The sequence below is a fragment of the Rissa tridactyla genome, chromosome Z (assembly GCF_028500815.1).
Source record: "Rissa tridactyla isolate bRisTri1 chromosome Z, bRisTri1.patW.cur.20221130, whole genome shotgun sequence".
Taxonomy (NCBI): Eukaryota; Metazoa; Chordata; class Aves; order Charadriiformes; family Laridae; genus Rissa; species Rissa tridactyla.
The window spans coordinates 68,738,387-68,752,133 of NC_071497.1; the positions used below are offsets into that span (position 1 = coordinate 68,738,387).

The 13,747-nt window shown below is 41.9% G+C and overlaps 1 protein-coding gene across 1 annotated transcript in view; it reads right to left on the reverse strand.

Annotated features, from left to right (window-relative positions):
• ITGA2 (integrin subunit alpha 2) overlaps positions 1–12,354 on the reverse strand; it is a 68,430-nt gene extending 56,076 nt beyond the window's left edge. The window contains exon 1 of the mRNA XM_054187081.1: positions 12,224–12,354. Within this exon, the coding sequence (XP_054043056.1) occupies positions 12,224–12,269 (46 nt within the window). The 5' untranslated portion in view covers positions 12,270–12,354. The remainder of the gene's footprint in view (positions 1–12,223) is intronic.
• Positions 12,355–13,747: the final 1,393 nt, after the last annotated feature.

A 13,747-nucleotide genomic window follows, 5' to 3' on the forward strand; every position in this document is an offset into this window, starting at 1 on the left:
TACAGATACCCTTTGCACTATAATCACCTACTGTCCTTGAAATATTAGGCAGAAGGTAGAATGAAGGCAGGAAGGGAAAGTAATAAGGTTATGAAAGAGGGCGGTCAAGTAGTATTTGCTTCACATTAAACATATTTAGTGTAACTTTACTGCTTTATATTAAAAGGCAACAACATTTTGGTGTAAGAGTAAAGTTACTCCCGTATTTTTCAGAATCTATGTTATCAAAACAATAATCCAACTGTAATTAGTCAACTACTCTTACAGAATGAGCAACCCATAATTTGAACAGCTTTCACAATAAGTTGTTTTGAAGATTTTATTGACAAGACTGTGAACACATAAAGAACAAAAAAAAGCAGCATGCAGTTACTTTATTCTATTGAATTGTAGTACAGATAGTCTTCATTGTGGCTTTCAGAAGCCACTGAGCAATTCTCACTGCAATGAGCTTGTTCAGGGAACAAATGTGGCCAAAGCAGGAAACACTTTTTTTTTTGCTAACATATTAGTCTTCAGCCTGATCCACTTTACTGTATTGGTACATGCATTGTGTGCATACACAGGTAGTGATATCAAATCAAGTTCTTTTCATGTAAAACAAATAATTCTATATTGATTGCACCGCTTGGGGCTTTTTTGTAAATGAGCATAAATATAAAACACGTTTTTGGTGTATCTTTAGTATATGCGGTCAGGGCTATGTGGAATCCAACCCACTTAATGCAGGGAAAATAGAGGACTACTTAGAATTCAATCTGGAAAGGTATATTAACCTTTACCCAATAAGTCAATACAAGTAGAAAATATTTTCTCATTCGTTTTCTCCTGTATATTTACTTCTCTATTTTTTTGCCATTTTTTCTTAGTATCTAAATATCAGTAAATTCTCCCGAAGGCAAGTAGATATCTTCAGCTCATGTACTGAAACATCAGTTTTATCGTTATAGTTAGTCTGTTTTTATTTTAAATCTAAAAAATTTGTTATTGAGAACAACCTTCTAAATAAAGACAGTGTGAACCTCTGAGAGGAATCAAAAGAAGCAAAGAATGCGGTTGGCAAGACACTGGATTTTTTGCACTAAAAGTCAGAGAATTTTATAATCCTCACATTAATTACTTTGTTGATACTTCATTGTGTTTACAGAAGCCTTAAAAGGCAAGTCTCCATTTTACCGCTTCATCTGTTTGGGTTACTTTCTTTTATCTTGAGACCGACGTTTTCTTCACATCAGCTACAATATCTCAAGCTATTTAATAATTAACAAAGACCATAACATTTAGTGTAGAAATAAGTTATAAGCCACCAAAAAAAAAAAACCCAACAGAAAAACCAAAAAAAGCCCAAACCCAAACAAAACCAAAACAAACCCACCCAGAAGAAAGGAAAAACAATGCCTCATTTAGTAACAAATCCTCCCTCCCGCCTGTCTTCCTCCCCTCCTCTCCCTCCCTCCAACAAGTTTTCTTGGCTTAGTTGGCCGACTGCTTCTTCCTGGAAGTAGGTCAGCTTCCAGCCTGAAAGCCTCCGAGTGTGTGAAAGCCTGAGTCACTGCCTTTCAGTTACAACTGTTCAGGATCCAAGAAGCTGCACTGAAGAGTTACCAATAACCTGCTATAAAAGCATCCCAAACATGATACTACACACACGTTGTGAATGAAAAGTTGGAGAGACTGGGGTAACAGGACTAGGCGATGTCTATTCTTCTGTTCTGGCACTGCTGCAGAGTAAGGGATCTAATTAAATTTACCCACAAGTGCACTAGTTACTGCAAAAGAATTGTCTTTCTCTTGATAACTCCTTATTTGTGGCCCACGCATTGCCCTCTTTGGCAAAAAACCTGCTTCTTATCTGGAGTTAAGAAATCTCAACAGCCTACTGTACACACAAAGGCTGATTTCAAAGTAATGCTTAAGAGCAGTTCCTGCAGGACCGACAACTTCCTATGTGTTTTAAATAAAGACAGCAAGAATTCAAGCCTACTCAAATTAATTATCCTGGCATGTTTCCATCATTAAGTGAAGCGGCAAAAGCTTTCTTTTACAGAAAACTCACATAAATTGCATCTTTTTAAACTGACCTGCAGTTTTTCTTTTCTTTTATCTTGGTACAACAAACAGGATTATTTCAACTTTCTCCTTAGACTACCACAATTTGTCCTCAATTATACCACAAAGAGATTAAAAGTACATGAGGCTAACAAGCTGTACACAGTTACATGCTTTATATGCAGTTTGGTTGCTGGCTTCACAAGCAATAAAAAAACCTTCATGTGCTTCCCTGTGATAAAACCAACTTTCAATCCAGCAGCATTTCACCCCAGCAAATTCTCTTCCCTTGTGTCCACATTATCAGTTGTTGGCCCTGTTTTTTAAACTGGCAATATTTCCAAATACAGTCAGAGAAGCATGACCCACGTTAGGACTCTAAGAAAAGAAATGCATGTCATCACACATAAACCAATGTGACTGCTATCTCTATACCACATGTGCTGCATTTTCTCATCTCAGCTGCTATGAGAATATTTTTGTACGCAGATGAAAACGCACGTTTGCACACAGGTATCAAGAAGGTGGGAAAGCAACTGAAGGCATCTGTATTTCCCTACCCATATCGCACTCTAGGCTACACGAAAATTTCCGTGTATTATAACATAGTAGTGTATTATATCATATTATATCACTGTTAAATGTGACCTGAGAAGGCTAAATTAGAAAAAGGCTGAGGGACTCCCCTTTGCCATCGATCCCTCTGCTGCTCCAGTGTCACAGCCTGCAGCGCGAGGTCTGCAGCAGCTCGAGAGTGGCCCTGCCATCACACCGTTTACGACACTGCATGCAGGACCCTGTTCCTCCCGCAGAGCTTCTCAAGAGCTAGCTGGGAGCTCAGCTTTCTGTGCTCTACACCCACAGACCCAGAAACAAGAACAGCCTCAGCTGTAAAAAGTTTGCTGCATCAGCTTCCTGCAATAAGAAAACCTCCAATGCACCACAGGATATATAATACAATAGTTGGAAGAGCTATAATTATCAGAACTTTTCTTTTCCTATAGCAAACTTAACCACTACTTCTCTCCCCTGATTGTAAAGGGAGCTCATGGCCTGGCAGACTGAATGGTATGTAGGTGGTCCCAATCATTCACTTGATATTCCTCCTTAATGCACATTGAAATGATCAATTCTGGTACCAGACAGGGCCTAAGCAGAATTTGGGCTCATTAAAATCAGGAAAACAATCCACGAAGCCCAGTCTTCAGTAGCTGCCTAACCCAGAATGAACTTAAAATTATCTGTCACCTAGGTTTCATAGCACAAAGTCGCATAACCATTTAGAACGTGATACAGGTGTAGAAGCACCCCTGTCTGAGAGCCAGGTAACCTGCCCTACTGTAGACCCACTCTGGTATTACGGCCAGAGACGATGAATGCTTACTGATTAAATAATTTCTGCTCTAAATAATTAAATGATCTAACTAAATAGCTAAATAACTTCTTTTCATGCACTGCCTATTTACCAAATGTGAATTGCATGAGCAGTCCAAAAGGGCCAACTCAGAACTCCTCTCCTCCCAGCTAAGTGCCCCAGTCGTTAGGCCACAGGCAAGACGTGTCCTTGCTTGTCTGCCTGGAAACTCGAATAAGCATCCCGGGATGAGCCGAGACCTGGTTTCAATAGCAGCGGTAGAGTGCTTCTCTGACTATTGTATTGCCTGGTAGCATAGATGCTTCTGGAAAGTTGGAGACAAAGTCTACATTGCCATGAGACTCAAGGGAGAACAAAGCCCACGTTTCCCAGGTGACTATTACCAACTCTGCTCAAGCAGCTGCTTCTTGAAAAAAAGCTGAACTAGACACCTCTCTCCTTGACCTCAGGGAATGAGGCACCTCACGCAGGTGCCCAAGAAGGATGGTGTTCAAACACCCCCCTCAACCCACTGCTGCACTGCAGGAGCCTTCCCGCTTTGCAAGCAAATATTTTTCATGCACTTTAAAGGCACCTAAATGTCTCTGCGGAGTCCGAGGCACCTAGCTCTGCACTGTGGGGCGGGGAGACCAGGTTTCAGGTGAAGTGGGGCTGCAGCGTGTACTCTCCCAGCCCGCACACCAGACTCTGGCATATCCAGATGCCTGTGGCCAGGTGGCTGACAGGCTATCTCTAGTCAGAGTTTTGAAAAAAGTTATCTTTTTTTTTGTAAAATGCAGCCATTGTACATTTTGCGGTCAGAGAGGCAGGTCCATGTACATTTAAGAAGAGTTTTCTGGAGATAATACTTGCTTCCACAAAAGCAGAACAGTTGCTTTTTGTCTTCAGAGAAGCAAAGTCTATTGTAGCTGTCAGCTTCTCAGAAAGGCAACTCCAGAGACTCTTAACGTATTTTTTTTTTACTGTTTAATATGATGAACTAGCACTGGGCAGTTTGGAAAAGAAAACAAAAACAAAAAGAGAGAGCTGAGACAGTGAAATGGAAGGATATTTGGCTAGAGTCAAATGAATAACTATTATTAGCAGAGCTACTACAGGACTACTATCCAAACAGTACTGCTGGATTTTTCCTCTGTTTATTGTTTTGCCCATCTTATTAAGAGAGTTACTTCATTTTCAGTCATTTCTGCTGTTCTAAATTTGACCTATATGTATTTCAGGGAACTCTATTTCATGGGCATAGTTAAACGAAGCGTCAGGTCACTTACATTTTTTCACTTAGGAAAAGTTAGGTAAATTCTCATTTGAGATATTACAGCTAAATCTGTGTTTAGTATCTATAAATCACATCAGTTCTATAAGCATCTGAAGTACTGCACATAAAGATAAGTGAATTTTATACTACACAGCAGGAATACTGGATTAAATCGCTCTCGAGTTCATTATTAGAGCACTCTTCTTACTGTCCTATTAGAATACACAGTTAAGAAAGTTGAATTGATGAAAAACTATTTAATAAAATGTTGTGCCTTTCTTCACTTAGCAATTACCATTCTCCTCAAATAGAAAATGCAAATGAGGATACAAGCACAGAAACATTTGAGTCACACACTCTCCACTGCCATGGTACTTCGTGACCATCTAGGACAAATTAGGGACAAGATACCCCACTTGCTTCTGCTTCAGACAGGTGTCTATCAGGTGGATTCTTCTATGTTTTACTTTCCTTATTGTAGCATGCTGCTATTAAGAAACCAGGCCACTAACTCTTGACACAAGTTGCCCTGATTTGTACACTTTAGCTCACTAACAGAATGGAACCAAGGCTTAAAGTTCAGTAATTTACTGATTTGTTGTTACAGCAGATTATGCCATTAAGTAGAATTTCCTCCCCCAGTGTGCTTTTGCAGTTGAAGGGAGACGTGGAGACAACGTCACAAGAAGTGAGAAGTGACGAGAAGTGACTGCTGCGTACGAGGAGAAGGCAGGCACCCTGTTAGCTAATCCAGCTCCTTTACCCGTGGGCAGCTGCCCTTCCCCAGGCAGCATGGAGCGTGGCACAAGCACATCCCCAAAAAAAGCCCCAGCTTCACAACTTCTCGTAGCGGCACCCACCGCTGCACAACGTTTATGTGAGCTGGGCGCAGGTCGACTATTCCTCATTCAGATAAGAAGTCTGACCTTGCAGTCGGCTGAGGTAGCTCTTTACTGGGTAATCCAGTAAATCCAGGCAGTTTCGGCATCCACTGTTTTACCACTTACTCACTCCATACAGCTTTGTGCCGCAGCCTTAATACAGCACCAACTGCTGCTGGCTTTCTTGTATGAGCGTCACACATATTTGAGACAGGTAGCTAGACAGGCAGATAGACAGACTGGTAGACAGATAAAAGGTAAAAACCTAATTCAGCCTTCCCTCCCTCCCCCTCATTCTCAAACTCCGTTATTTCCTCAGGTATTATCGCCACTGTGCAATGCAGTCCCTTCCAGAAGTCTGTTGTTAACAGTAATTTTCCTCAAGATTTCTGTATTATCTGTTCTTTAAAAATAACCAATCATACTAGCCAAGGAGATTTGTATAATTAAAAAAATAGTCTTTATGAAACAAAAGAAGAATGGTGAACTTGGAAACAGGATTAAAAGGGTAAAATAAATCAGGAATAAGGCAACAGAATTCCACCAGGGCTGTGCATAACTTCCAAGCCCTTCACCCTGTCTACCAGTAATTTGAAAGGGACAAAAGAATCCGTGACATTCATCATGTGTGACATTCAACCATGCAGATGCCATTCGGTTATACACAAAATGTGTTTGCTTGTATGGCATTCAAAGAGTCTGTGTTTATCTTACTTCTTTGCCTGCATATCCACTTTTTAACTCCTGAAAAATATGGAAGCCTTATTAGATTTTCAAAGAATATGCATCTTCAGAAGAAAATAAAACTAAATTAATCCGCTGAAGATCCCGAAATGCTATCAGGGACTTATTCAAAAAAACAATTACTAGCACTCAGAATACTGAGTTTATCTGGTAATTCAGAACTCCCATCCTGATTTGGAAGTGATGGAAATGCTCACACAGCTTGTTATGACTCCACTGATGCCTTTAATATTCTCCACCTCCAGAAACTGAGTGCAGCATGAGCAGGAAGAAAGTTATCGCATATTGCTTTTCACACTCAGCTAATAGAGACAGAAGGTCCACATTATCCCCTGTAATTCACATTCATTTATTTTTATTATCCTTTTATCAGTGCCTTCAAAAGGGGGTGTGTTCATGTAACTGTTTAGCACAGATGCGTGTCAGTCTTTCACCTAAATGTTTATAAATAAAAAACTTTCTCCGTTATCTTTTTTAACAGACATAAAAACCAAGGCTGAGACTGTTCTCTGATGTCCTCGACTAACTTAGCAGGAACAGTTCAGCCAATTTATTTACACAAAAAATAAGCCTATCAACTAGCTTTCTCCCGCTGTACAGGGTCTGAAATCCTAACACAGCGCAGTATCACAGGGCCAGAGATCACTTTGTGAAAAAGTCTTAAACATTAAAACCGCTAATGGAAATGTCCTAAGCCAAACAGATAACGTGTGTTGGTATGCAAGTGCATGGCTACGCTGACGAGAATCCAGCCTGTGTCCTGTCTGCATTTCGGCATGGTCACCATGGAAATGGGAACTGGCCTGCACAGAGCCTAACAAAGGAAACCTTTAAATGAAAATAACAACACTGGATAGAGACTGCCCAAGATTTCTGCTGGGGAAAATGACTTGCTTTACTCATCTGAAGATGTATAAACTCCCTTTTACCTGTACTAACCCTGAAGGAAAGTACTTTATTCACATTTAGCTGTTTGGACACTAAGCCGTTGCGCTGGCAGTTCTAGTTATTAGCCCTCATGAAAATACATTACATGAAGTACATGAAAAAACCCACTTTCATTTATTCAAAATTTACAATAGTGAAGAAAGACCACAGTGAATAACATTTGCATAGTGCCCAAGAAACACAATAAAACCAAGGAGTATCATCCCTTTTACTTCTTTGTCTTCTTAAATGAAAATTGTGTCACTGAATCAAAAAAAGCAAAGAACAATTCAAAAATTGTTTCAGAGCCTGGCAGCACATAGTTAAAACTTACTGGAGAGGTCTCATGTTTACTTTGCCCAAATTATGCACAAATAAATATTAACTGTTAATGTGTTTAGGAGTGTGATGGCAATACCCTGTATGCTTTCTAAAATAAATATAATTTGTACAAAATACAAGTCCTGTAGTACAGTATGAATGAAGCCTTAATTCAATGTGCAATGCTGTGAAAGGCAAAACTCCAAAAATAATATAACAACGCTCCTACTACCTGACAAACTCCCTTAGTAAGAAAAGCTAGAGATAGTTTTAGTTTAAGAAGAGTTCACATTTGGGTCCTGCTTTCAAACAATCTCTAGATTTTAGAATGGTTTTTAACATTGTCACTACTCACAAATATGATAACAAAACAGCAAAAGATGATCACAAAGAAAGAGAAAGGCAAAAATTAAGATGGGTTGTGCTTTAAGTTGGTGTGTGTGTCTGTGTGTTACGATCATACACGGCATTTTCACCTGGACTTCTGGCTCCATTTATTGCACCAAATGTTCTTCACTTGCTGTTCAGTTTTCAGTTTAGTCTCTGCTGCTCAGTACATTGCCTTGTACTATTTAGGTATATTATTTTAACATACTGAATTAGCAGCTCAGTTTCCTTTTGGATTCATCTCTACAAATCTTGACCATAAGCATGTAAGTATTTGCAAGAGATAGAGAATTTATTTTTCAACACTCAAGTGAAATGAGAAATCATCCTTAGCCTCATTTAAAAAAAAAAAAAAAAAAGATTATAAAAAGATTAAGGTCAAAAGTACTTACCACTTTTGGATATCTAGTGATACAGTTAAACCTTATTTTTTCAGAATATTTAGCATATTCAAAATACAATTTCCATTGACTTCATTCACAGCTGTGAATACACAGCAGCTCTGCATGTCAAGATGCACTTTCACAACCAGCTCAAGCCAGTAGAAGTGCTGGCTCCCAGTGAAAGGGACTTTTCCAGCTTCCCTCCCTCCTTTGGCCACGAGTCCTGACTGTCCCCTATGCCAGCGCTAACACTTAAATAAATTGTTCAAGTGAACAGGATCAGTTCATCTCCAAAACTAGCCTGGCCCAAAAAAACCCCAGAAAAAATTATTTGGGCAAATGTGTCCCTGACCTGTTCCCCAGACCAAGGGCCCGTGGTAGCATGGGGAAAATGGTGGGAACATGCAATCAGGAGTGGACAAAATGTCCTTTCAGTGTCAGCCCCACATTCAGGTCAGCTTAACCAGATCGTGAAAACGCAGCTTCAGTTTTGAGAACCCCTGGCTGAGCAAAGAGAAAGAGAGGAACACAAAAGCTCCAACCACGTGTCAAAGATTTGATTTAAATGACTCGCCTGAAATTGCACTCAGCTTTTGTGGCAAAAAAGGAGAGAAAGAATCCCATTTTGCAACAGGGAAAAAAAAATCCTCCTTTCTCTTCATCCTACCTTTCTTCCTCATTCATAGAGCACCTTCAAATTTCAAAACTAAGCAAGGCAGGAGGCCCAGCCTCTTCTCTGATCACACAACCTTCCCCTGTCCACAGGCAGCCACAGCCGCACAACTGTGCATGTGGACCCAAGGGACCGCGTGATGCATTGATTTGCAGAAGGGACAAATCCAGGCTGCTAACTTATTTCAGGCACTTCCTAACTTTTGAATGTTTAACAAGTATCACAACTTGCATCCCAATTTAAACTGAAGAAAAAGACATTAGCGAGATCCTTTCCTATCCCTCTATACAGCTCTACAGCCCATTGCCAACAAGCTCCCTGGGACAACAGGATGTTTTTCATCAGCAAGAGTCAGATATGTACCAAAGACAAAAGGGGACACACTTGGAAAATCTGTATTCTACCCAAAGTTTCAGAGAAATGCCCCCTCCCAATTTCAGATAGGGCTGCTTTCTCCTTAAGCCTGCCCGGGTCCCCACAGGCGGGGGTGAGGACTCATGGTCCTCAAGTATTACACCTGTGGCCCAAAAAGGCATAGCCCATATTTGGCTGTGATTTTTCACTTCAAAGTTAAATAGTGTGAGGAGTGTGTTCTTCACAGACTGATTTTAAGAATGTGTCAGGATTACATCGTTCACATCCTGGGTTGCTGGAGGAAGATGTGTGGTGGGCTTGAATGGGAGGGGGGCCTGCTGAAGACAGTACAGGTGAGGCCATGCTAAATTTGATTTCCTCCACTAGGCATGGTCCTTCAACACTATCACTTGAGAATTGACTCTGAAGTGAATTATTCTCATAAAAGGGAGAACAAGCCGATCGCAGAGCCCAAGAATCAGCTAATGGCATGCAGTATAGACAACTAGTGGACCAGGATCCAGAAGTAAACTGGAAAGCAGAGTGCCTCAAACAACAGAGGTTGCTGTAAAAATACCAAATAACATGAGAACACAGGAGAGAGAGTTTCTACATTTTCAGGTGTAGACGTAGACCTCAGACAGAAACAGCTATACCCCACTACAACTCCAACTATTGTCTGACTGAGCTCCACACCAAGGATGGACAGAATTAATGTTAGAATCAAGCTGATAAAAATAGATTCCTTTCCAGAGGAATGCAATTTTCCAAAGATTTGTTACTTGGCCAAATTTAGGCAGATTTTCAAGGCGACGCAAATAGCACCTTCCTGCCAAATTTCAAATATCTCCTCTGAAGCATGAGGGCACTAGAGCTTTCCAAAGAAAATGTTACCAGAATTGAGCCCAGGAAAGCTACTGTATTTTCCACTGGCCTCACTTGCAGAAAGATCTGGACTATTTTGGCCCTGATTTTTAAGAACAGGCTAAGGAAAAAACTGTATGCTTAAAATATAAATTTGAAGAACTAGATGTGGCAACCTATAAGCAACTAAGAGCAATTACACTAAGTTACAACAGTTACTATACAGTGACAGTCACTATAAGCAACTAAGTTACAACAGAAAGCACGAGGCTTTGTTGCATAGGTTGCCCTTAGGACTTTATTAAGTCCTTCTCTTGTGGTTATTCCTCTTATCTTCATCTACTTCTGTGTGCTATATACTCTCTGGTCAATGACTACCAAGGTTGGTAGCAAAGTCGTATTATCAAAATGGTAGTTCTGTTGCATTTCTATTCCTTTCCTCTTGTAGCTTCTACAATGTCTTACTGACTTCCCAAAAACAAAAGTACACACTAACAATGAGTAACCCACATTTTTACTAACCGTTGCATTACTTTTAGTTGAATTTGGGGCCACAACAAAGCAATGCCCCTATGCGGTTCATTTAATATAGATGATTAATTCATACACTGACATAAAATCGTGTTTTAAATAAATTTGGAGTATTTTCCTTAAGTATTGAGTAATTCAGCTAAGCTAGCCCTATTAGATTCAAGAGTACCGCCTTTGACAGTAAAACAGTTCATTAGAATTCAATCAGTTTGACAATGATTATGGGAGAGCTACAACAGCACCACCACAGCAGGACTCCAGATCACTCAGAGAAAATGCTCCCGTCCTGAAACTTTCTTTCCCCACCTACTTCTATAAGATCAAAAAGGCCTAAGCAAGTATTAACTCAGCAATTACATCCACTAGCATCAAATCTCACGATACATCTGAAATCAAAATTATGACAGCTTTCAACTGTGTAAATGAAGAGAAATCATGGATAGTGCCTGAACAAAGCAGACCTATCCCACTTCTGTCAGTCTCATTGCCAGAGGAATCCTCTTGAAACCAGTTCTCATCATCTGCTTTCAGCACCACTCCACAAACCTTCGCAAGTCCTAAAATCCCATGAATTATAGGGCATGTTAATGGTCCCGGTGTACTGTGACTGTAGCCAGGAGAATAAAGGATGGATTAAGCAAAAGTGCAGAGTGAATGTTTTGCCCATTGATACTTTTAAGAATTTTTCTTTTTTAAAAAATTACCAGGTTGTTTGTATACTGTATATCTCATCTCAGGTTAATACTTTTGTATTTGATTTCATACCCTGCAGCCGCACATTCCACTGCAGTGTTTGCTATAGTTACTGAAAGAACAAGTTGGAACAGCTCATCAGTGAAAACTTGTTTTTATGCTGCTTCTTCAGTGACTTGCTAATTAAGGGTTTGTGAGAGTGTACAGTAATATTAAAACTCTGAAAGTGCTTGGGAATTCGCTCATGGCAAGTGAATATGATGGCTTAGAGTTCCCAGGAAAATATATGTAATGGTAATTTAGTCCGCCAAGAGAAGGAGGAGATGGTTCAAGTTTCCCTGTCCTTTTCCAAGGAGCGACATCTGCCCAGCAGGGTGGGAACAGACCTAGAGGACTCTTGCAAATTAGGAACAGCATTGACAATGAAGATTATCATCTCGCCTTTTAAAAACGCATAACAACCATATAAACCATAAATTCACACCCCAAACTGCACCCATTCCCTCCCCCCTCCCCACAGCGCGCACACACTCCATTTTACGGCAAGGTGAACCCCACGCCAGTCCAGGAGTTCAGGGCTTTAACCTGCTTCAGAAACGGATGTACCGCACCGCACGCACACGGCCACGGCCACCCACCCTCCTGGCCCAGAAGCCACGGAGGCTCCCACCAGCCCGGCACACGCCGCCCGCCTGTGCCCCGGCGCCGGGAGCCTCCCCCCCGCTCCGCACCGGCGGACCTGCCCGCACCGGGCAGGCAGGCAGGCAGACAGACAGACCGACCTACCCAGAGCGAGGAGCAGCGGCGGCAGCGCCGCGTCCGCGGAGCCCATGGCGCTGCGCTGCGCGGTGCGGAGGCCGGGACGGTACCGCTCCCGAGCTGGCCGCTTCCCAGGGCGGCACTGAGCGCCACCTGCTCCTCGCCGCCCCGAAATACCCCTCCTCCTCCTCCTCCTCTTCCTCCTCCTCCTCCACGCCCCCTGCGCCCCCCTCCCTCCTCCTGCCCCGTTCCCCCCCCACCCCCGGCGGTGCTCGCCGGCGGGGTCCCGGCGGTGCCTTGCGGACTCTGCAGCAGGGTTGTCCCCCGCGGTTCTCCCCCATTTTCGGTCCCCAGGGGAGACTCCCGCGCTGCGCTGGAAGGGGGGCCGCGGAGCCGACTCAGCTCGGGGTACCCCGAGGCAGTGCTTGGGGGTGGTGGGGGGGGTGGTGTGCGTGTGCCTCTTTCCCAGTTCTGGAGTCAGAAAAACGTAGAATCGCGGTAAAAAGTGGATTGATATAACAGCGTAGAGTGGCTGTCTTCCTGGAGTATTAAATTGGACGTTTAATGACATTAAATCCGTATCTTCTCCTTTAAATGGAATTCCTGCAGAATATCTCCTCAGCTATGCAGGAGTGCAACAGGATCCGAGAGCCTTGGCACACAACTGATCCGAAGTTGGCAATGATGGTGAGGATGTATTGCCTATGCAAAATGCTGCCTACGTAGTCTTAGATGCCAGGCCAACATCCAGGGAGACAATGTGAATCGAAGCCAGTAAAAACAGGGAGGTGAGGATTTCAACTTGCTAAGAAATCAGGAAGAAGTGCAAAGTGGAGGGTACCTGTGTGCTGCGCAGCTTTCAGCCTACCTAGCCTTGTCAGCACTGTTTGAATACTGCATATTCATTTTCCCCATTCTGCTAAATATCAAAATCTGTGGGGCTACCTTTTCATATGGGATGTATTCTATTTTGTAACAATGGTTTCTGCTATAAATTTTTAACTTCTTGGCATTAATATTGTGTAATGAAAAAAACAGTTTGCCTGTAAAATTGAAATAGAAATATTTCCTTCTTTCCCCCTTCTCAGCATCTAGGTCATGGTCCTTAGGTGTGACACAGACTGTAGCTTTTATTTCATGAGTGTTTTAACGTACATGTGTTCTCTCAGTTACTTATTTCTTTTTAATACTCTGAATCGTGAATTAAAATTAAGAGGATTGGCAACAGGTGGGGTTGTTCAACAGGTATTTATTTGAACATTGGTTCTTTATGAACATAAAGAAAGCTCTGCCAGGACATTAATCTAATTGATGGAAGTACAGCAGGGACCCGTCCCTGTATAACTCACATGGATTTCTTTCATCTATTTACCCTTGTAGGACACACAGACATGTTACTCATCCTAGCGCATGAACTTGTGCATGGACTCACTGTTTATGAGCACTTCCCAAGACACCGTCACTTCCGAACTCTGAAGCCCTCAGTCAGTCATTACCAGAAATGACTCATGTGTCTCTCTCAGAGCTGTCCCTGGGTTTCCTCTTCGTGGT